The 24,358-nt window shown below is 45.4% G+C and overlaps 1 protein-coding gene across 1 annotated transcript in view; it reads left to right on the top strand.

The window, feature by feature from the left end:
- Positions 1–24,358, top strand: part of LAMB1 (laminin subunit beta 1) — a 1,172,470-nt gene that overhangs the window by 943,059 nt on the left and 205,053 nt on the right. Inside the window, exon 26 of the mRNA XM_044088561.1 lies at positions 7,265–7,506. Coding sequence (XP_043944496.1) covers positions 7,265–7,506 — 242 coding nt within the window. The remainder of the gene's footprint in view (positions 1–7,264; positions 7,507–24,358) is intronic.

Below are 24,358 nucleotides of genomic sequence, written 5' to 3'. Positions count from 1 at the left end.
CTGGAAAAGCTCACGCTCCCTCCCTTTGAGCCTGCAATGTCAGCAGAGTTAAAATTCCTCTCTGGCCATCACTTCAGCTAGAAGAGTGTCTGAGCTACAAGCATTTATGGCTGTGGAATCCTTCATTATTTTTCATGCTGACAGGGTCTCCCTCAGGACTAATCCTTGCTTTATGCCTAAAGTGGTGTCCAGTGTAGCTCTTAACCAATCTGTCCACTTGCCAGCCTTCTTCCCTAATCCTCAAAATAAAGGGGAAAGGATCCTGCACTCCTTGGACGTGCACAGACAGCTCAGATTCTACCTGGATAAGACTAAGCCCTTCAGGAAATCTGACCAGTTACTACTCAGTTTTGCACCAGGGGCAGAGGGCAAGGCCATTTCAAAACAAACAATTTCCAAATGGATAGCACACTGTATCCATTTCTGCTACAAACACCATGGGAAACCAACCCCTCTGGGAGTCAAAACACATTCCACTAGGGAAACTTCTACCTCTACAGCATTCCTCAGGGGAGTCCCTACTAGGGACATTCTGGAAGCTGCTACCTGGAGTTCTGTACACACCTTCACCAAGTATTACCACCTGCCTATCTTTTCCAAATCCAGGGCGGGTTTTGCAACAGCAGTCCTGCTGGGGATACTAGCCACCCCCAACTCTTCTTGACTGCCTCCACCCTTTCTTCAGCTTTGGGAATCAACCAAAGTGTGATGACTGCAACAGTGAAACACTAAGAACATAGTACAGTTGTGTACACGTAGCATAAATGTAGATGTTCAAGTGTATCACTGTTGCAGTCCTGGTTTCCCTCCCTCCAGCCCCCTTCTCTCTCTCTCTCTCTCTCTTTCCTGTCTGTGTCTGTTACTCACCCCCTACAGGGGCATTGGTATTGGTATTTACTTTTTACTGGTGGTGATTTTCCCACCATTCCTTAGCTCCCTATTGGGTGGCTCCTGACATTTGGGGCAAGAAAAACTGATGTAATGGCATCACCTGCCTGTATTTATACCCCTGACGACCTGATGTCAGTCCTGGAGTGACAGCAACCAACACAGAAATACTAAGTCTCTGGTATTCGGGCCGACTGAGGGCTACCTGCAGGCAGATAACCCAAGTGTGATGACTGCAACAGTGAATACACTCGAACATCTACATTTATGGTAAGTGTACACAACTGTACTTTCTGGCTGCCTAAGTTTGCAGATGACTGCAAGCTGGGAGCAGTCATTGAATCACCACATGACTTGACCATTTTTCAGGAAGTTTGGCCCAGATAAGTAACTGGTGCCAAAATCTTCATCTGGGAAGTCATCTACCCCCTGGCAGCTGCCTCGTTGACAATACATCCCTAAGAGCTGAACCAGTTGTTTTTTTTTTGGAAACTTATGTGGACAGTGACTTAAGATGTTCTTCATGTTTCACTGTTGCAGTCATTACATTTGGGTAATCTGCTGGCAGGTTGCCCTCAGTCAACCTGAATAACAAAGTCTTGGGTCCTGCGTCGGTTGCTGTCTACTCTTCCATGACATCAGGTCGTCAGGGGTATAAAACATGCAGCCGACACCATTTTATTCAGTCTTTCTTGCCGCGCAGTGCCCGAAGCAGAAGCAGTTTGCAAGTGCAGGTTGGCCGACTCCTGAAATTTTCGTATTCAAGTTTCAGAACCAAAGTCTTCTAACTAAAGCTAAGTACCCCATTGGGGAAACTTTTTCTTGCTCCTTACCAATGTCAGTAAAAGTTAATAATTGCATTACTTGTGGGAAGCAAATACCTCATAAGGATTTTCATTTGTACTGTATTCCTTGCCTAGACCCTGATCACAACATGCCTTGCTGTCGGTTTTGTGCTAGATTTAACCAATGCGCTATTAAGCGTCGGTATATTTTTGCTTCTAAATATTTTGGTTCAAGATTTAATTATCCTGAAATGTCATCAGTTAGCAATCTGACTACCGGAGTTCATAAAAAACGCAAAGAAAAAGACAGAGACAGACAGTCGAGGTCCAAAACTGATGACGAAGCTTCTCCTAAGCCAGTCACTGGTTCGCCAGTACTCAGTGAGGTGCTTTCGCAGCCCCTGATACCCGCTACTTTTGAGTCGCAGGCCTCTACAGAGACCCATTCGGAGTCCGGTATGCCGCGAGATTCGCAGAGTATTGAACCCGCAGATGTCTCTCCCTTGGATGGGTCCGGAGCCGCTGAACAGGCACCGGCTTCTGAGGGTGTTTTCAGGCTTCAACATTTTTATATTAAACCGACACCAGCAACAAAAACAAGGTCAAAAACAACTTCTGTGTCTAAAAAACCGATGCATGAGCCACTTGCTCAGGCCCCTATGCCTAAAAAATAGATGATCAAAATGGTTGAGGATTTAATTACCTTGATCAGGGGTTCCCAACCCCCCCCCCCGCCGCGAGATTCTCAGAGTATTGAACCCACAGATGTCTCTCCCTTGGATGGGTCCGGAGCCGCTGAACAGGCACCGGCTTCTGAGGGTGTTTTCAGGCTTCAACATTTTTATATTAAACCGACACCAGCAACAAAAACAAGGTCAAAAACAACTTCTGTGTCTAAAAAACCGATGCATGAGCCACTTGCTCAGGCCCCTATGCCTAAAAAATAGATGATCAAAATGGTTGAGGATTTAATTACCTTGATCAGGGGTTCCCAACCCCCCCCCCCTGCCACGAGATTCTCAGAGTATTGAACCCGCAGATGTCTCTCCCTTGGATGGGTCCGGAGCCGCTGAACAGGCACCGGCTTCTGAGGGTGTTTTCAGGCTTCAACATTTTTATATTAAACCGACACCAGCAACAAAAACAAGGTCAAAAACAACTTCTGTGTCTAAAAAACCGATGCATGAGCCACTTGCTCAGGCCCCTATGCCTAAAAAATAGATGATCAAAATGGTTGAGGATTTAATTACCTTGATCAGGGGTTCCCAACCCCCCCCCCCCGCTAAGAGGCCTAGGCAAGGCACTGATTATGAATCTTCAGATCAGGTTTCCATTTCTTCTGATTCCTCTTCTGATCAGGAATTTTCTATTCCACCCTATAAGGATTCTGGTGCAGAGGAATCTATCCCATCTGCATCTCCTCCTGAGGATTACTCTTTTGGAGAGACTTTGCATACTTTAAGGGAACATTTGCACTGGGAGAGTCAAAACTTCTCTGAATCAAAAAAGAGGCTTAGGGATTTCCTTCTTCTTCCTCAGCATAGGCCTTTGGCAATACCTCCTGTATTAGACATTGTTAATGATGTGTTCTCGGAATCAAGCATGGCTCCTGATTCCCTGCCTCCGGCTCCTAGTAAGCCAGACAGATATTACAGGGTTCCTGACTCCCACAAATTTCTTTTCAAAAATCCTGCTGCTGATCCTGAGACTATTTCTCAGGGTTCCAAGGGTGTAAAGGCCTCTACAGCCAAAAATCCTACCCCTTCTTATAGAGATTCCAGGGCGCTGGATAGATGGGGTAAGAAGGTTTATACGTCTGCAACCTTGGCAATCAGGGCTTTAAACTGCCAGTTTCATATGCTTAAATATCAACAGCATGTTATGGGTTTACTGAAATAGAAAATGATGTTGATTTCTGATTGTGTGGAAAATAAAGAGTTACAGGAATTGTTGCATTCAGCAGAACAGGTTGGAAAGCATACTTTGCTATGTGGTTTTGATTCCTTGGAGGCCTCTTGTAGGGCTGATGTTACTTGATCTGTGATTAGAAGGCATGTCTGGCTCAAGGAGCAAAATCTGCCTGATCATGTCAAAGCTAAATTGTTGGATGCCCCTTTGCAGCATGATACTCTGTTTGGTAATAAGGCAGAAGAGGTTTTAAAGAAAATGGAAGACAAAGCTAAATCTATGCAAACTGTAAAAGATTTCTTGACAGTACAGCCACCCAGGTTCAGTAGGCACTGGCCTACTAAAAATTGGTCCTTTCTGTGTCCAACAGAGCCACTCAGGGCAAATCCAGGTGCTCAAAAGTTTCCAGATACCAATCACAGGGTTCTTATAGGTCAAAGCAATGGGGTGCCTCCACCTCCAGATTTGGAGAAAACAAAGCACAACCGTACAGTAAGCAGTCTCAATGACTTTCCTCTACCATCACCAAGCACTTATCTTTTGGCAGCCCCCTGGGGGGAAAACTAGTACTTCATGCTCAAAATTGGCAGTTAATTACCCAGGACAAGTGAGTATTAAACATAGTATCCCAGGGGTACAGATTTCGTTTCCATACTTTGCCAATTCCAAATGGATGGCCGGATCTGCCACAAAACCAGTAGGCAGAGGCCCAGAAACAAGTCAGGTCCCTCTTGGATATGGGGGCTATTCAACCGGTACCAGAAAAGGAAAAATGACAAGGTTTTTATTCAAGACTTTTCCTGGTACCCAGAAAAGACAATTCATGGAGTCCAATACTGGACTTATCGATTCTGGACATGTTCCTGGACATTCCAAAATTCACAATGCTAACTTTACAACAGCTACTGCCTATGCTAGGCAGGAATGCTTGGTTAGTAACTCTAGACTTAAAAGAGGCATACCTGCATATCCCAATAAGGGAATCATGCAGAAGATACCTCCGCTTCAAAGCAGGTTTTTTGCATTACCAATTCTCTGCACTGCCCTTTGGTTTATGTACTGCGCCCAGGGTCTTTACAAAGTGCTTGGCACCAGTAATTGCATTCTGCAGACAAAGAAGCATACAAATTTATCCTTATTTGGACGACTGTCTCATTCAAGCAGAGGACAAGGACACTCTTCGTCAACATCTGGCGTTTGTAAAAAGGCTTCTAACATGCCTAGGGTACACCATAAACGAAAAGAAATCCCAACTGGTACCCTCTCAAATAATTAGATTCCTGGGTGCAAGCTTGAATACAACTGCCCAGATGGCTTACCTCACGCCAGACAAACAAAGGCAACTGACAACATACTTCAAACAAATGGCAACAAAAACCCAGTTATCTGCAAGACAAATTCTGCAGGCTTTGGGGTTCATGGCATCCTGCATTCTACTAATTCCATATGCGAGACTGCATATGAGGAAACTTCAATGGTACCTAAAAAGTTTATGGAGTCAACATTGTCACAGCCTGGAAGCAATGATTCCTCTCATTCCCTGCCTATAACAGGAGTTTCTTTGGTGGGCAGAGACATGTCACCAAAACAAGGGACTGTCATTCACTCTACCCCCTGCCACCCAAACCCTAACTACAGACGCATCAGACTTTACTTGGGGGGGCCCACCTGGCAGGGAGATGCATTCAACCAATGTATGTTCATTGTCATAATAAAGTCCTTCTCTATTGCACAACTTATAAACAAATGGATTCTGTCTAGATGTTGGGATGTCATTGTTCCTCTTTACTCAGCCCTCATTAGGCCAGTCATTGAGTATAATGTCCCATTTGCTGTCCTGATATATGCAACAACTGGAACATCTACTAAGATGCCTTACTAAAAATGATACAGGGCCTGAAAAGTATGCCCTACATGGACCTACTAAAAGCCCTGTCACTGTACTTGTTATCCTACAGACTGTTAAGACACGACTTGTGTTTGGCATACAGGCCATTCTGTAATACAACAGTGATGGATTTATTGCACATCTACAAGTCAAACTTCATCAGAAATAGTTAAGGGATCTAAATGTGTTCTGCAGCATCAACTGAATGGTTTGGAGGGACAGGTATTTCTCATAGAGGATACCACTGCTCTAGAACAGACTTCCCATCCATGTAAATTTAAAGCTTATCCCTGCCAATATTGAAATACAGCTTGGATCTATCAATGGAAAACAGAAAATTTACACAAAGACAGTCAACTGTACTACTAATGGACAAAGATTGCTCTTTAAAATTTTCTATGGTATGATCCCATTTATTTTGACTAGGGGAAAATATATAATTATCGACCATGTGTTGAGTAAGGCCAGTGTAACACCAAATGGAAAACTGAAGCACCAAAAGGAAAATTGGCTAGGCTTAAAATGGCCCGCAGTCAGAATATTTCTTGCCTGAATGGAAGATTACAAACCCTTTGTCTCTCTAACTTGAAATCACCACAGCTTTTGACTTCCTGTGCTGATTGTGGCAATTTCTTTCTTAACAAAAGTTGGTTCCAAGACCTACTGAATGAACAGAGCAAAAAGTAAAATGCAGGTGTCCTGCAGCAGTACTATTGATTATGCTGACAAGTTTGCGTTCTAGATTTAGAAACCTCTGTTTTATTAATGGGAGACCATAATACCATGATAGATATTTGTAAGGCTAGGTTGTGGGCATTTAAACCATAATATAAACACTTCTAAAGTAATGCCTGAACAAATAACAGCATATGATCTAATAGAAGTTATTGAACTCTCTTTAACCATCATCCAGGAGCTAGATGTTTCTTAGCATTTTTTCAGTGTTGCGCAACTCATGGTTGAAACATAATCCTGTATATTTCTATATCCCCATCACTATATAACTGCAAAATAATTTACTTTAAAACTCAACACCTGCAATTACAGAACAATAAGTATAAAGACATGAAACTTACTTTTTGCCTTTCCCTTCTCAATAAATCCATTGTAAAAGAATATGTAATTACACACACAAACCCTTGTGCAACTCTCAGTCCCCTGTAACTATTTATTTATTTGACACCGGGTTAATTCAACTGAGCAAAATGGCCCGTTTTCAGTGGAGACCTGAGGAGAACAACTCCAGCAATTAGATTAATGAAATTACATACTGTTGTTCGAAAGACATGCGTGAATGGGCGTGCCTTCGTTGAAGTTTGGGTGTCGGGCTGGCACCTTGGCACCGTAAAAATCAACTGCCAATCATTAGCGGACCGGAGTTCCGCTGTGGCAACCCCTAACCGGGAAAAGCCGAAAGAAGAACAACAACAAGAGGGTTCCATGATTACCCAAAGTGCTATTGTTCTAGAAAAAAATGATGTGCAAGAAACTGAATCTACTTTGTTGTAGCGGAGTCCTGTTTTCCTAATCTCAAAGTATTTCTTCCGCAGCAGATGTGTGAAGTTTTTCCTCCTGTCCTTGAGGAAGACAAATCAGTTAGTGGTATGGATGGACTCCTGTGCTTTTGGGACTGAATGCTTTTGTAAGTTGAGCTTTCTTTGCAGCGTCATGCTTTTAATTGTATGCTTGTTGTTAAGGTATACTAAAGATAATTATATATCAGTATCTTTGAAAATAAAACTGCTATACCTGACAGATGGGAGGACTCAAAAGTATTTGTTGTTTTACCTTCCAGGAGCTGTGGACAGTATCAAAAAGTACTTTCAGCAGTCAAATGCTGCCGAGGAAAAGGTAAACGCTTCAGTCTCTGTCCCAGAAAGTACAGTTAAGCAATCTACTGCCATCCGACATGAAGTAGAACGTATGATCAATGAAACACAGAGCAGATTTGAAGAGGATCAGAAGGAAAATGCTCAAAAGCTGGAGGAACTTGCTAGTGATCTACAGAGACAAGACTTGTCCGAGCTCAGTGAAAAGGTAATTATATCACCACTGGAGCTGAATATATTTTGAACTGTTAAAATACTAACACCCTTGGCATCTCCCAGATAAATTCTTCTTCTAGTTGTCTTTGGCTTTTTGTTAGGATGAAGCCAACTTTCCTTACAGCTTTAAGCTCCGTGGTAGGTTTCTTTGCTGGTCATATTGAATGCATGTCAGACTTATCAAATGCAGAAGAAAGAATTTTAGTAATGTTTGTTGGGTTAAGTAAAATTCATATCAGTTCAATGCCACCCCCCCACACACACACACACACACACATTTTCTTTGTCTTCCTGACTATTGGTGATAATCCATCTTTGTATATTTCCATGCCGTTGCTGTTTATCCCATGTACATTAGCAATTACAACTCTGTGATGCTGTCTGTCTTGAAATTAAATGTCAGTGTTAGGTACTGTAGGATTAGGTACTGTAGGAGTTTAGAAAGTGAGGTACTGAAGCCATTTTCGTAACTTGTTTATCTGGCATGCTAGGCATGTAAGCTGTTTGGTCAAACGGAATGCACACAGCACAAGGGATGTTCAGACTTAAGCTGTCAGATTCTAGAAGCGTGTCTCAGCAGCTTTTACAACTTCAGTAACTGTTCCGCTGGGAAAACGCTTGATGTTGTGATCCTATCTCGCCTACATTCTGCACTGATGGGTTCGGAGCCGATCCCTTGGCTCCGACTCGGCACGCTTATGCTATAGAGCAAGGCCTCTTATTGGCTGAGCTATCTTTATCCCAGGATGCACCACCACTAATCCCCCAGATCTCGTTTGCCGCTAACAAGCTTAGACGTGGTCTCAACTTGGCTGGGCTAAGTACTATTTATTTAGGCTTTTTCCTGTCACATATTTCATTACTTTGAACCCAAAAGCTGTTTTAACAGCTATTGTTGTTATATAAGTGTGATTGGTTAATTTCTGTTGAGAAATTCGTGATTTTTTTAGTCAGGGAAGGTTTCCCGTTTTAGTTAGAGGGGCCTTCCCCTGTTGCTTTGCTACTAGTGTCTCTTTCTTGGGTCAAATACCCGTTTAAGTTAGAGGGTCTTGACTCTCTTTCTCTGTCTGTTTAACTGTTTAGTGTTTAAAAAAAAAAAAAAAAAAAATTTGTTTAGTATTTTTCACTTAGATAGGTTCTGTGGTAAAACAGTTATGTCTAAAGAACACAAACCCTCCGGGTTTAAGAAGTGCACGAGGTGTGGTTTTAAAATGTCCATAACGGACGACCACTCCTCGTGCGTCTATTGCTTAGGTGCCAAGCACCTACAACAATCGTGTAGTGTGTGCCACGCTTTCTCATCAAGAGTCCTCCAGGAGAGGAAGAACAAATTAATCCTCAAGGGATTAATCAAGCCTTCCTTCGAGGAGGCTTTATCTTCCTCTCCGTCTCCTTCTAAAAAGAAGAAAGTGTCGGCTCCGACCAGTCAGTCGGAACCGACCGCTAAAAAATCTAAGCAGACTTCTCCATCGGCTCCACGGACCTCGGAGCCGAGGTCGGAACGGTCTGCCTCGGTGCCTCCAGCCTCGACTCCTCTGGTTTCGGAGCCGAGGTCTGGGGCATCGAGAGGTGGGTCACCCTCATCAGCTCCACTGATATTGGAGCCGATAAGGGTTACCGGCTCAGACTCTTCCCCCTCGGAGCCGAAGACCTTATCGGCACTGAGGGAAATTTCCTTGAGATCTTCCTCGGAGCCGATAGTTGTTGAGTCCTTTCGGAGCCGGTCCCCGAGCCCTTCGGAGCCGATGGAGAAATCGGTTTGGGCCCGATCGGTATCCTCTAGATCATCCAAGGTGTCTGATTCGGACATCGACAGGGTGCTCCTTCGACTCTTCCAGTCTCCGGTGTTCCAAAAGCTAGTTTCGGCTCCAGCCCATTTGGCTTCGGAGCCGATGGTCCACTCCCCTACTGTGGTTCCTCCTCCAACAGCTCCGGCACCGTTGGAGCCGGTGCTGGTGGAACCTGTGGAGGTGTTAGGGTCGGGCCCGACCCTTGCTCCAACTCCGGCTCTTGGGTCGGAATTCAGTACACGGACTTCTTCCTTCGGCCCTGGGGGGGAGGCTTCGGGATTGATGCTTTCAGTCCCAAGTCTCCCTCTTGGTGCGTCGGCGGGAGTGCCGTCCACTGTCGTGGCCACGGAGGTGGGACCCTCCCAGGATTCTGGTGGTCCCGCCTTCAGGGCTATGAGGAGTGCATTAGCCAAATCTTCCTTGGCTACCTCCACGGTTTCCCCAGCTCCTTCCCTGCATACGGAAACTGGGTCGTTGGCAGTCCCCCTGTCCTTAGACAGCGGAGCACCGGGGCCTCAGGTTACCCCCGCTGGGGTTTCTCCCCCTCCTGGAGGTCCTTCTGAAGCCTCTTCGGAAGAACCCCCCAGGAAAAGATCGTGCAAGAGGAAGCACGTTGACTCCCCTGATGAGTCTCTAACATCCGACACTGATCTCGATGATGCAGAGGGGTCCCCTAAGTCGTCCTCGGATGATGTCTCCTTTGCAGACATCCTTGAAGCCCTAAAACAACGAGGTGGCTGGCAGTCCAAACCTCCCTCTGCTGATGAGTCGGTGTTCCTGAAGGCCTTCGGGGCTCAGCCCTCCGCCTCCTGGGTGTCTCCGCCCTTGATGAGCTCTTGGATTTGATCTGTCGAAGGGCGTGGGAACACCCAGACTCTGTGGAACCGGTGCCTGCTCGTCCGAATAAGTTCCTTTCGGCGCCCCCTGAAAAAGAGTTCCTAACAAAAGGTGTGGCTGTAGATGCTTTGGTGGTGGCATCTGCTACCCAGCAAGATGTAGCAGAGGCTTCGATGTCCGTCCATCCTCCTAACAAGGAGTCTAGGAGCATGGATCGGTACGGAAAGCGCACCCTCAGTTCAGCAGCCTTTACACTGAGGCCCTTGAACTACCTTACACACTTTACCAGATTTCAGAGGGATCTGATTAAGGAGCTATCCGATACCCTCTTGGGTAACCTGCCTGAGGAGCTGGCCCAGACGATTGGCTCTCAGCTGGCTACAATGTCGTCCATTTCAAACTCGTCCATGAGGCTCATTTCTTATGCGGCCGAAGGGGCGAGTAGAGCGGCGGGTACAGGCATTGCTCTACGGAGACAAGCCTGGCTCCGCCTGTGTTATTTCGCGGAGGCCTTTAAGTCTTCCTTTGCCGACGCCCCCTTCGATGGGTCCTCCCTGTTTGGACCCAAGGTAAAGGACACACTAACCCGCTGTGAACAGGAGGGTAAGACTCTGACTGCCGTAGGGGCATGATTTTCCACTCCCTTTCGGCCTTATCCCAAGGCTAAAAGAGGAGGGAAAATGTGGTTCCGTAGATCTCAGAAGCCTTACCCCTCTCAGCAGGAGGATTCCCCTTCCAGAGGCAGAGGAGGGGGAAATTCTACCAGAAGACGCCGTCCCAGAGGCAGCAGAGGCCCTCGCAACACTGAAGACCGCGAGTCCTTTCGTGGCTCTTCAGCCTTCCATAGTCCCTGAGGGATTGCCCGGCTGTGCAGCTCCGGAGCCAGTCGGGGGTCTTTTCTCGAAGCACCTAAAGGCCTGGGAAGGTATCACTCAGGACCGATGGGTGCTTCGGATTATAGTCGGAGGTTACTCCATCCCATTCTCTCATCCCCCCCCCCTCAGCCCAGAAAAATCCCGGACCCGCCACCCAGTCAACGGGATATCGCAGCCTCAGAAGTTTCAAAGCTGCTGCAAAAAGGAGTCATCCAACCGGTCCCGCAGACCAGATCGGATTAGGGACTTACTCAAGATTCTTTTTGGTGCCAAAAAAGACCGGGGACTTGAGGCCCATCTTGGACTTCAGCATCCTAAACCGTTCAGTCAGAAAGTCCAAGTTCCGAATGGTCACCCTACAAACCATTCTCCCATTGCTGGAGAAGGGTGTTTGGATGTGCTCCATAGATCTCAAGGGCGCTTATTACCATATCATGATACATCAAGCGTCCAGGAGACATCTGCGCTTCAGCCTAGGAGGCAGTCATTTTCAGTTCCGTGCGCTGCCCTTTGGTCTCACCACAGCCCCCAGGGTGTTCACCAAATGTTTGGCGGCCGTGACTGCTCACCTGAGAAGTCTAGGATTCCAGGTGTTTCCGTATCTAGACGACTGGCTCCTAACTGCCACCTCCAAGCATCTACTATTGCAGAGCCTACAAGCCACTATATCACTGGGCAATTCCCTTGGAATCACCTTCAATTGGCTAAAGTCTGTGTTGCTGCCATCTCAACGCATAAGATTCATAGGGGTAGAGATAGACTCAAACCAAATGCGGGTCTATCTACCTACAGACAGGATACTAACCATACAGGCTCAAGTTCGAGCCTTACTTCCCAGATCCAAAGCCCCAGCCAGAATGGTCCTGCAGCTATTAGGATCCATGTCCGCCACTGTTCTTCTAGTTCCCCTGGCAAGGTTACACATGAGAATTCTTCAGTGGCTTCTTTCAGCTCAGTGGTCCTTCCAGGAACTCCCTCTCAGTCACCTCATATGGATCACGGAATCTTGCAAACGGGACCTTCGCTGGTGGCTAGTGCCCTCCAACTTGGATCAGGGATGACCCTTTGTTCTACCCCCTCCGGCGGCCATTTTGACCACGGACGCCTCCCAGACGGGGTGGGGGGGGCATTCCCTGGGCAGGTCAGTCCAAGGCAAATGGCACTCGGAAGAGACTTTGCTTCATATCAACGTCTTAGAAATGAGGGCAGTGCTTCTGTCCCTTCAAGCCCTTCATGATTATCTCCCTCAGGGCGTAATTGCTGTTCACTCAGACAACATGTCAGTTGTCTGGTACCTGAACAAACAGGGAGGGACCAGAACCTATCCTCTTTGCAGAGAAGCCATGAGAGTTTGGGAATGGGCAGTCTCGACCAAACGCTTCCTAGTGGCTACTCACATACCGGGCAAGTCCAATGTGATAGCCGACAGATTGAGCAGAACCATCCTCTCTCCTCACGAATGGTCACTGAATATAACAGTGGCAAGTCAGATTTTCAGCAAATGGGGAGTTCCGTGTTGCGATCTCTTCGCGACTCCTCTGAATGCAAAGTGCAAAGAGTTCTTCTCCCTAACCCCGGCTCCGGGGAAGAGCCCCATGGACGCATTAGTCCATCCTTGGCCCACCGGCTTGCTTTATGCCTTCCCTCCAGTTCCTCTCCTTCCCAGGGTGATTCAAAAGGCATCTCTCTTGGGGAGCAAAATGATCTTAATTGCTCCTTACTGGCCTCATCAAGTGTGGTTCCCCTATCTTCGGAGACATGCTCTGGAAGGTCCATGGTTCCTGGATCAGATCCCAGACCTACTTGTTCACCAGTCGGGACTATTCCACCAGTCCCTACACACCTTAAAATTGACGGCTTGGCTCCTCCTCTTCCGACGATAGTCAGGAGTCATACATTGGATCCAGATGTTGTACACATATTATCTTCGGCCCATAAGTCTGCTACAAAGAAACTGTATTCTAGCAAATGGAAAAGATTTGCTATTTGGGCTCAACTCTGGGGCCTGGACCCCATTTCTATTCCCGTAGCAGAGGTACTAAAATTTTTGACTTCTCTTTTCAATCAAGGCTCTTCAGTTTCTACCATCAAGGTACAATTGGCAGCAATCTCTAATTTTCTTGAATCCATGGACCCACCTTTAATGAGCAACAGATTGTGTAAAACCTTCTTGAAAGGTGCTGCTCTATTAAGACCTCCGATTTCTCATCCTGCACCTCCATGGGATCTCGATATAGTGTTACATGCCTTGACTTCTTACCCCTTTGAACCGGCAGCTACATGTGATGTAAAGTTCTTATCATGGAAGACAGCCTTTCTGGTGGCGATTACTTCTGCCAGAAGAGTATCAGAGCTTCAAGCTTTGTCTGTAAAACCCCCGTACTTGGTTTTTCACAAAGACAGAGTCCCTCAGGCCAAATCCTTCCTTTGTCCCTAAAATTTGTTCTAGTTTCTGCTTACAACAATCGTTAGAGCTTCCAGTTTTTTTCCCAAAATACTCTAACAAAGCGGAGTTCATATTCCACACACTAGATGTCCACAGACAGTTACGTTTTTATTTAGACAGGACCAAACAAACAAGGAAAACAGATCAGTTGTTTGTATCCTTTGCAGATAACAGATTGGGCAAAGCTGTCACAAAGGTCACTATTGCCAAATGGATCAGGGACTGTATTACTCAAGCTTATTTTTATTCTAAAAAAGAGCTTACCACCTCTGTCAAGGCTCATTCTACAAGGGCTATGGCTTCGATAGCATTTCATTCTAAGCTTGCTATTAGTGACATTTGTGCTGCGGCTACATGGTCTTCCCCGCACACCTTCATTTCCCACTACAAATTAGATGTGGCATCTAGAGGACGAGCTTCATTTGGTTCCACAGTGCTCAGGAGTGTTTTCCAATGAGCCACCCGGGATTTAGGTGCTAGGGACGCTGTCCCATCAGTGCAGAATGTAGGCGAGTTAGGATCACATAACATCTTTTAGTTATGTACTCACCATAACTTCAGATGTTTGGGATCCATCTCGCCTACATTCCTAATAACCCACCCTCCTTCCCCCTTCCTTGGAGATCAGAGGATATCAGAAGGTCCGAATCCTGTTGTTTCATCTTGAAAAATCTAACAATGTTATATAATCTAGTTGTGCATGTGTGCATGAATGCGGACAAACAAGATCTGGGGGATTAGTGGTGGTGCATCCTGGGATAAAGATAGCTCAGCCAATAAGAGGCCTCGCTCTATAGCATAAGCGTGCCGAGTCGGAGCCGAGGGATCGGCTCCGAACCCATCAGTGCAGAATGTAGGCGAGATGGATCCCAAACATCTGAAGTTATGGTGATTACATAACTAAAAGTTTTAGGTTGTTGATAAGGAAGCAGCATACAAAGAGTATTCCCTGCATTTTAAATCATTACTGTTTTGCAGCACTGCTTCTAATGAAAGAACACAACAGCTTGATTTTACAAAGAGTATTCCCTGCATTTTAAATCATTACTGTTTTGCAGCACTGCTTCTAATGAAAGAACACAACAGCTTGATTTTACAAAGAGTATTCTCTGCATTTTAAATCATTACTGTTTTGCAGCACTGCTTCCAATGAAAGAACACAACAGCTTGATTTTACAAAGAGTATTCTCTGCATTTTAAATCATTACTGTTTTGCAGCACTGCTTCTAATGAAAGAACACAACAGCTTGATTTTACAAAGAGTATTCTCTGCATTTTAAATCATTACTGTTTTGAAGCACTGCTTCTAATGTAAGAACACAACAGCTTGATTTTACAAAGAGTATTCCCTGCATTTTAAATCATTACTGTTTTGCAACACTGCTTCTAATGAAAGAACACAGCTTGATTTTACAAAGAGTATTCCCTGCATTTTAAATCATTACTGTTTTGCAGCACTGCTTCCAATGAAAGAACACAACAGCTTGATTTTACAAAGAGTATTCTCTGCATTTTAAATCATTACTGTTTTGCAGCACTGCTTCTAATGAAAGAACACAACAGCTTGATTTTACAAAGAGTATTCTCTGCATTTTAAATCATTACTGTTTTGAAGCACTGCTTCTAATGTAAGAACACAACAGCTTGATTTTACAAAGAGTATTCCCTGCATTTTAAATCATTACTGTTTTGCAACACTGCTTCTAATGAAAGAACACAGCTTGATTTTACAAAGAGTATTCCCTGCATTTTAAATCATTACTGTTTTGCAGCACTGCTTCCAATGAAAGAACACAACAGCTTGATTTTACAAAGAGTATTCTCTGCATTTTAAATCATTACTGTTTTGAAGCACTGCTTCTAATGTAAGAACACAACAGCTTGATTTTACAAAGAGTATTCCCTGCATTTTAAATCATTACTGTTTTGCAACACTGCTTCTAATGAAAGAACACAGCTTGATTTTACAAAGAGTATTCCCTGCATTTTAAATCATTACTGTTTTGCAGCACTGCTTCCAATGAAAGAACACAACAGCTTGATTTTACAAAGAGTATTCTCTACATTTTAAATCATTACTGTTTTGCAGCACTGCTTCTAATGAAAGAACACAACAGCTTGATTTTACAGAGTATTCTCTGCATTTTAAATCATTACTGTTTTGCAGCACTGCTTCTAATGAAAGAATACAACAGCTTGATTTTACAAAGAGTATTCTCTGCATTTTAAATCATTACTGTTTTGCAGCACTGCTTCTAATGAAAGAACACAACAGCTTGATTTTACAAAGAGTATTCTCTGCATTTTAAATCATTACTGTTTTGCAGCACTTCTAATGAAAGAACACAACAGCTTGATTTCATTTTTCAGCACAGCAACCTGTAATAACTACATAACAGTGCTTGTTATAATGTAACTATTTTTCTCTTACCTTATTCTGTATACTATGGGCTGTACATCTGTATTTTCTTTGTTTGTGGTCTTCACAGGTACACATAAGTGGCTAAGGTAACACTTCTGTGTATCTGCTTTTACCATGCTCTCAGTGTTCACCAGGTCATTGAAATGTTTCATCACTGCGGCAGGGCTAGCCACCCGGCAGTGCAAACCTTGGCTCTAGATGATTGTCACTGTTAAAGTGACACCCTGACCCACGTGCAAAAATGGGAAAAGGGGTTGTGGATGGACGGATTGAAATGGCCCTCCATTATTTCTGTCTTCTATTTAGGCTGTATTTCCTATTCCCTTCCAGCCAACAGACAGCATGCAGTCTGTGATGTTGGTGTAACATTACTGTGCTTGTAATGGCCACAGACATTCAAATGCATAGTGGACTTCACTTGCTGCAGTACATACATATGCCATGTAATATAAAAATCTGAAGCCTGCTGCAAGACCAGGAAGTATGCAAATAAACTGATTTTTGAAGAACAAAAAATAGAGTTTAGCCATGACGGTATTGCTGTGATAACCTGGCTCCAGCTGGTGAGTCCAGGGTTTGAAACAGAATCTAGAGAGATGGGAACTGAATGGAACAGCACTGGTTTGCTCTTACTGGTATGGAATGTGGGGACAGTGCATAAGAGTTTCTTCTAATGGAGACCCAAAGGTAAACTCCCTAAAGTAGCATGTGTCCATGCCAGAGAGTGCACTCCAGACAGTATAGATACCCACTGGGGGAGCATGTTCTCAGTGCAGTAAAAGACTATCAGTGTGTGCATTGCACATTGCTCCCTCCCCAAAAAAGTACTGTTGATGAGTGTTGGCTAGTTACATCCAGAAAAATTCAGGATTTCCTGCATCTGTGAAAGAGATTAATTTTCCGTGTAATAATTAATATGTTAATAGGCAACTACTAGACTATTCTATTTAGGGGGCCTTTTAAAACGTAGCCATGTTTCCCGAAGGTGAGAATCAAACCCTGCAGCTTGTGTCTGTAAGGCAAACACATTAACCATTATGCCAACTCCCTAAATTCTGACAAAGTGGCCTGATGCTAGTAGGAGTGTTTGAGTGGGATTAGACAAATCGACTTTAATTATAGTTGAGCCAACAGGTGAAAACAAATAGTCTACTCAAAACACTTAGCAGAATGAAATTAGGAATTTAACACAAAGCACAGCAGCCCAACTAAAAGAATCACTTTCTCTTTAAATTCCTCCAACAAAGTAAAACGTCTACCTTATGTGTCCAGTTATTCAGTAAATGCAGAACATTTAGTGTAAGCAAAATATAATATGCTTGCTTAAGTATGTCTGGCTTACTTAACCCATCAGGATAGTAGGTTTTGGGGCACTCTAGATTTGAGAAGGCCTCTGGTTATTTCATTAAGCCACACACTGCAGCAGTTGGAAAGACCCCAAAAGTTCCTCACCAAGAGGATAAAGGGTCTTAAACATATTTCATATGCTGCCCGACTGAAAAAACTCCAGCTCTATTCAGTCGCATACCGCCTACTCAGAGGTGATCTGTGCCTGACGTACAAGGCCATGTCCAATCCTGAATTAATGGACATGCTCCACCTCAGAAAATCCAAATCCATCAGAGCCACGAGAACAAGTAACTTAAACCTCAACACAGAAATAAATAGAACGTGCTGGAGGCACAGATTCATAACCCAGAGGCTCCCTACACTCTGGAACAGAATCCCAGTCCATGTTAGGCAGAGCTCCTCACTGACTCTATTCAAGAGAAATCTCGACGAGTGGATGGGAGATCGTAAGTTTACCCTGGGGGTCATCTCTGTGTCACTACTAGACAGAGGCATAGTAACCTAAACCCTAAAAGGGCGTAGTATTCTCATCCTAAGGGGTGGTGTAAGCCACATACACTCTGACTAGGCTTATAAATGTCCTAGGGCAGATAGCCTAGTACGAACCTATGAACACCATAATCCTGGGTGGTATGGCAGAGGGCATTACTACCTGCGTGCCAGGTGTTGCTGTTAACAAGAATTATTTGTGTGGAAGAAAGTCCTTCCATCCCCAGCACACCTCTAGTGTGATAAACTGGTTGTCAGACTTGTGTTAGTGGCGGCTTGGCTGACATTGATGTAACATGGCTGTGCTTCTTAAAAGGGAGCTTTATCATAAAGACAAGATGTTCTTCGTTTTTCACTGTTACAGTCATCACATTTGGGTTATTCCTGCCAGGGTAGCCCTTGGCCAGCCCGAATACCAGAGGCTTAGTATTTCTGCATCAGTTGCTGTCACTTCAGGACTGACGTCAGGTCGTCAGTATTATAAAGTAAAGCAGCCGACACCATTGCATCAGTCTTTCTTGCCACGGATCCCAAAGCAGAAGCAGTTCGCACGAGTGCCATTTGTCCGCTACCTGAGTTTCGTCTTTCGAATTGAATCTGAAGTCTTCTAAAGCTAAGTATCCCATTGGGGATCCTTTTTTCTTGCACTAACTGATGTCAGGAAAAAGTTAACAATTGTCTCGCCTGTGGAAAGCAAATACCACACCGAGACTTTCATTCTTACTGCGTCACTTGCTTAGGCCCAGACCGCGATGTTCCACGCTGTCACTTTTGTGCTTTGTTCAACACCAAAACTGTATGTTGTCGGGCCCTTATCGTAGCTAGATATTTTTGCTTACAGTTCTCGAATTCTGATATGGCTTTGGTAAGTCATCCGACAGCAGATCTTCCAAAAAAAACATAAAGATAAAGACAGAGACAGACCGCACAGATCCAAACCTGCCTACAGTGCTTCCGTTAAGCTAGTCATCAGTTCTCTGGTCCTCAGTGAGGTGCTTTTGCAACCCCTGATGCCTGTTTCTGTGAATTCGCAGGCCACTACCGAGACCCTTTCCAAGTCCGGTATGCCACAGAACACTTCTTCGACTAAGGATCCTGCGGTTGTCACACCCTTGGATGGGTCCAGAGCCGCTGAGCAGGCACTGGCTTCCGAGAAAGTACTTCGCACTACGGATTCTCGACACAAACCGACAGCTTCTTTCACGTCTACCATTCTTTTGAAAACTACTGAGTTTCTAAGGCCCAGGGTACAAACCACACCCAAGAAACCGACGATCCAATCTCAGGCACCTGCTTCCTTGCCTCAGTCTCAAATGCTTAAAATGGCGGAAGACCTTATCATGCTGATCAGGGGAAGCCAAGCTACCCCTTCCAAAAGAAAAAGAGATCTGTCCCCTGTAGTTTTGTCTGAATAGCAGTTTGATGACTCTGATGCATCTGAATATGAAGATATGCAACCCCTCTCTGCTTATTAGGATTCTGATGCAGTGGATTCCATTCCTTCAGCCTCTCCACCCGAGGACTTTTCCTTTGGGGAAACCCTTCATACCTTAAGGGAGCATTTCCAATGGGAATGTCAGGACTACCCTCAGTCTAAAAAGAGACTCAGGGAATTCTTAGATCTTCCACGGTACAGACCCCTGGCCACTACCCCAGGATGTTGTGGACAATATTTTCCTGGAATCGAGTTTGACTTCTGACACCCTTCCTCCTGCACCCAGAAAACCTGACAGGTATTACAGAGTCCCTGACTCACACAAATTCCTTTTCAAAAATCCTACTGCTGACCCTGAGGTAATTTCTCTAGGGCCTGAAGGAATTAAAGCAACCTCTGCTAAGAATCCCAACCCCTCAGATAGGTATTCCCGAGCACTAGACAGATGGGGTAAAAAAGTATACACCTCTGCTACACTTGCTATCACAGCAATAAATTGCCAGTTCCATATGCTAAAATTTCAGCAACATACCATGGAACTCCTCAAACAAAAAGGTTCTTCCTTTCCTGCTTGTGCAGAATCTAAAGAGTTACAAGAGCTAATGCATTCTGCAAGTCAAGTGACTAAGCACTCCTTACACTGTGGTTTTGACACCCTAGAAGCTTCTTGCGGGGCAGCAGTCACCAGTTCTGTCCTTAGAAGGCATGCATGGGTTAAGGAACAGCTGTTGCCAGACCATGTTAAATCTGAATTATTGGATGCACCCTTGCACAAAGACAACTTATTTGGCACTAAGGCAGTGGAGGTCTTAAAAAAGATGGAAGAAAAAGCTAAATCTATCCAGACAGTTAAGGATTTCTTACAGTTCCCACCACCCAGGTTCAGCAGGCATTTCCCCTCCAAGCATTGGTCCTTTCCTGCTCCCGCCAGGTCAGTTCAGCCCAGACCCCAGGGAAGCAGACCCCCCCCAGACAGCAGCCACAGGGAATGCAGAGATCAAAACAGTGGAATTCCTCCACTTCAAAACCAGGGAGTTCTAAGCCACCCTCTCATGGTAAGAACTCACAATGACTCTCCTCCCCACTCCCTCCCTCTGCCCACCTTCACTTACCCCTAGGAGGAAAACTCTCCTTTCATGCAAGCACCTGGGCCACCATTACCAGTGACCACTGGGTCTTCAACATAGTGTCCCAGGGATACAAATTTTCTTTCCACACTCTTCCAACCCCAAAAGGATTCCCAGATCCCAGATCTACCTCCAAAACAGTGGGCAGAGGTGCAAAAGCAAGTCCTTTCCCTTCTCTCTATGAGGGCAATAGAGCACGTTCCTGCAGAACAGAAAGGCCAAGGTTTCTACTCAAGACTTTTTCTGGTACCCAGAAAAGAGGGCACCTGGCACCCCTGTCCTCAATCTATCCATTCTAAGCACCTTCCTGGTGATACCAAAATTCAAAATGCTCACCCTCCAGCAACTGCTACCCATGCTCTCCAAGGATGCATGGCTAGCCACCGTAGACATAAAAGAGGCCTATCTCCACATTCCTATCAGGGAATCATGCAGGAAATATCTACATTCCAGGGCAGGATCTCTGCACTTTCACTTCTCTGCACTTCCCTTTGGTTTATCTACTGCTCCCATAGTTTTCACAAAATGTCTGGCTCCCGCCATTGACTTTTGCAGACAAAGGAATATCCAAATGTACCCATACTTAGACGACTGCCTAATTCAGGCAGACAGTCAGGAAAAGTTGCTCAAGCACCTGGCCTTTGTAAAGTCCCTACAGACCTCCCCAGGGTACACTGTCAATGAAAAGAAATCCAAACTAGTACCCACCCAAAGGATTATATTTCTGGGAGCAAGCCTGGACACAGCATCCGAGATGGCATCCCTTACACCAGAAAAGCAAACTTACCTGACAGCCTACTTCTCTCAACTAGTCACCAGACCCCAGTTATCTGCAAGGAAAATCCTGCAAGCTCTGTGGTTCATGGCATCTTGCATTCTACTCATTCCATATCCCAGACTGCATATGAGGAAACTTCAGTGGTACCTAAAAAGCCTTTGGTGTCAACACTCTCAAGACCTGGAAACTCTTATACCAGTGATACCTTGACTAAGGAAAGATTTTCTTTGGTGGGCAGCAGCATGCTCCCACAACAAGGGACTACCTATCTCACCACCCCCCACCACCCAGACCCTCACCACAGACGTATCAGACTATGGTTGGGGTGCACACCTAGATGGCAGGTGCATACAGGGCCAATGGAGCCCACAGCAAATCCATCTGCACATCAACTGAAAAGAGATGTTAGCTGGCCAGCATGCATTGACAGCTTTCAGGCCCCTTCTCTCCCCAGGGTCTGTCCTGATCAAAACAGACAGCACCACTGTGATGTGGTATATCAACAAGCAGGGAGGTACTCACTTCTACCCTCTATGCAGGTTGGCCATGACCCTTTGGCACACAGCCTCTGCCATGCAACTCCACCTGTTAGCACAATTTCTGCCAGGTTCTCTAAACTCTCTGGCAGACCACTTAAGCAGAAATCTTCTGGACCCACACGAGTGGCAGCTAGACAAAAGAACCTTCACCCTAATAACTCAGAAATGGGGCACCCCGAAGGTCGACCTCTTTGCCTCCCACACCAACCATCAGCTTGGCAAATTCTGCACCAGAGAGCATCATTGTATGGCTTGGAATGTGGATGCCCTGTCCTTCCCCTGGGTCAGTCTATCGGTCTATGCCTTTCCTCCAATACCTCTCATCTCCAGGGTACTGCTCAAAATAAGGGAGGAAAAACAAAGGACAATTCTTATTGCTCCAGACTGGCCTCACCAGCCCTGGTACCCACTGCTGCGCAGCCTGTCCCCAGTGCCACCATGGCATCTCATTCAGACCCCAACCCTCCTGACCCAGAGGGAAGAAGAATTCATGCATCCCCAATTGTAGATCCTCAGTTTGGCAGCCTGGCTTATTCCCTGACCACTGATCAGTCTGCCAGCCTCAGTAAATGGTTCTAGATGTTATATGTGAGGGCATACGCCCTAGCACTAGAAAGTCTTATGCTGACAAATGGAAAAGGTTCTGCACCTGGATTCAGGCTAAGAGAGCCTATACGGTACAGCCCTCCCTACCTCTCATCCTGGATTACCTAGCTGACCTGCAATACAGTGGTCTATCCTTTTCCTCTATTAAAATTCATGCCTCTGTTACCTCTGCTCATTTCCACACTGAGCAGCCCCTTTTCTCACACCCTCTGATCAAACAATTCCTAAGAAGGGCTAGCAACTTGAGGCCACCCAGAAGAACACCTACCCCAGCTTGGGACCTTAACTTTGTGTTGGAAAAGCTCACCCTGCCCCCCTTCGAACCAGCATCTTCAGCAGAGTTAAAATTTCTCTCCTGGAAGACAGCTTTTCTTCTGGCCATCACTTCAGCCAGAAGAGTCTCCAAGCTACAAGCACTCATGGCTGTGGAGCCCTTCATCATCTTCCATGCTGACAGGGTTTCCCTCAGGACTAACCCATCCTTCATGCCCAAAGTGGTGTCCAGTGTGGCTCCCAACCAATCCATGCATTTGCCCACCTTTTTCCCAAACCCACAAAACAAGGGGGAAAGGATCCTGCACTCTCTAGATGTGCACAGACAGCTCAGATTCTATCTAGACAGGACTAAATCATTCAGAAAAAATCTGATCAATTACTGGTTAGCTTTGCTTCAGGGGCAGAGGGCAAAACCATCTCAAAACAAACAATTTCCAAATGGATAGCACACTGCATCCATTTCTGTTATAAGCAACATGGAAAACCTTCCCCAAAGGGAGTCAGGACTTACTCCACCAGAGCAGCCTCCACCTCTGCAGCTTTCCTCAGAGGAGTGCCCACCAGGGACATCCTGGAGGCTGCCACCTGGACATCTGTTCACACTTTCACCAAACATTACCACCTGCCTATCTTCTCCAAATCCAGGGCAGGCTATGCCACTGCAGTCTTGCAGGGCATCCTAGCCAGCCCCTAGTCTCTTAGACTGCCTCCACCCTTTTCCTCGGCTTTGAAAATCAACCCAAATGTGATGACTGCAACAGTGAAACACAAATAACATAGTATAGTTGTGTACATTTACCATAAATGTAGATGTTCCAATGTATTCACTGTTGCATTCCTGGATGTTCATCGTGTTTCACTGTTGCAGTCATTACACTTGGGTTATCCTGCTGGCAGGCGACCCATAGTCGGCCCGAGTTTCAAAGTCTTGGTCCGGCGTCAGTTGCTGTCGCCTCTTCATTGACGTCAGTGCGCCAGGGGTATAAAGGTTGCAACCAACGCCATTTTCTTCAGTCTTTCTTGCCGCGCGGTGCCCGAAGCTTAAGCAGTTCACAAGTGCCGGTCGGCCAACTCCTGAGATTTTCAAAATTGAATTTCAGAACCAACGTCTTCAATAAAGCTAAGTACTCTGTTGGGGAAACTTTTTCTTGCTCCAGACCGATGTCAGTAAAAGTTAATAATTGTATTTCTTGTGGGAAGCAAATACCTCATAAGGACTTTCACTCTTACTGCATTCCTTGCCTAGGCCCTGACCACAACGTTACTAGTTGTCGGTTTTGTGCTAGATTCAATAAACGCACTATTAAACGTCGGTTTGATTTTGCTTTACATTATTTTGGACGAAAATTTAATTACATAATGCCGTCAGAACAACCAACGACCAGAATGTATAAAAAATGCAAAGACAAAGAAAAAGACAGGCATCCGAGGTCCAAAACCGACGACGAAGCCTCTTCTAGGCCAGTCGCCGGTTCGCCGGTTCTCAGTGAGGTGCTTTCGCAGCCCCTAACACCCGCTACCTCAGAGCCACAGGCCACAACTGACAGCCACGTGGAGACACCGAGGCCTGTGGAAACTCAAGGTATTGGGCCTACGGAAAATATACCCTCAGATGGGTCCGGAGCCACTGAGCAGGCATTGGCTTCTGAGGGTGTTTTCAGACCTTCACACCTTACACTTAAAGGTACTACAACAGCAAAGGTAAAGTCAAAAACACCATTAAAGACAAGGAAACAAGTGCAGCATTCTCCAGAACAGTCATCCATGCCAAAGAAACAGATGCTTAAAATGGTCGAAGACCTTATTACTTTAATCAGGGGCTCCCATCCCCCTCCTGACAAAAGGCCTAGGCAAGACACTGATTATGATTCCTC

Source organism: Protopterus annectens, chromosome 11.part0, assembly GCF_019279795.1.
Source record: "Protopterus annectens isolate FY-2018-M chromosome 11.part0, PAN1.0, whole genome shotgun sequence".
Lineage (NCBI taxonomy): Eukaryota > Metazoa > Chordata > Ceratodontiformes > Protopteridae > Protopterus > Protopterus annectens.
Note: the sequence above shows the minus strand (reverse complement) of the source record. Positions and strands in the feature narration are given on the sequence as shown.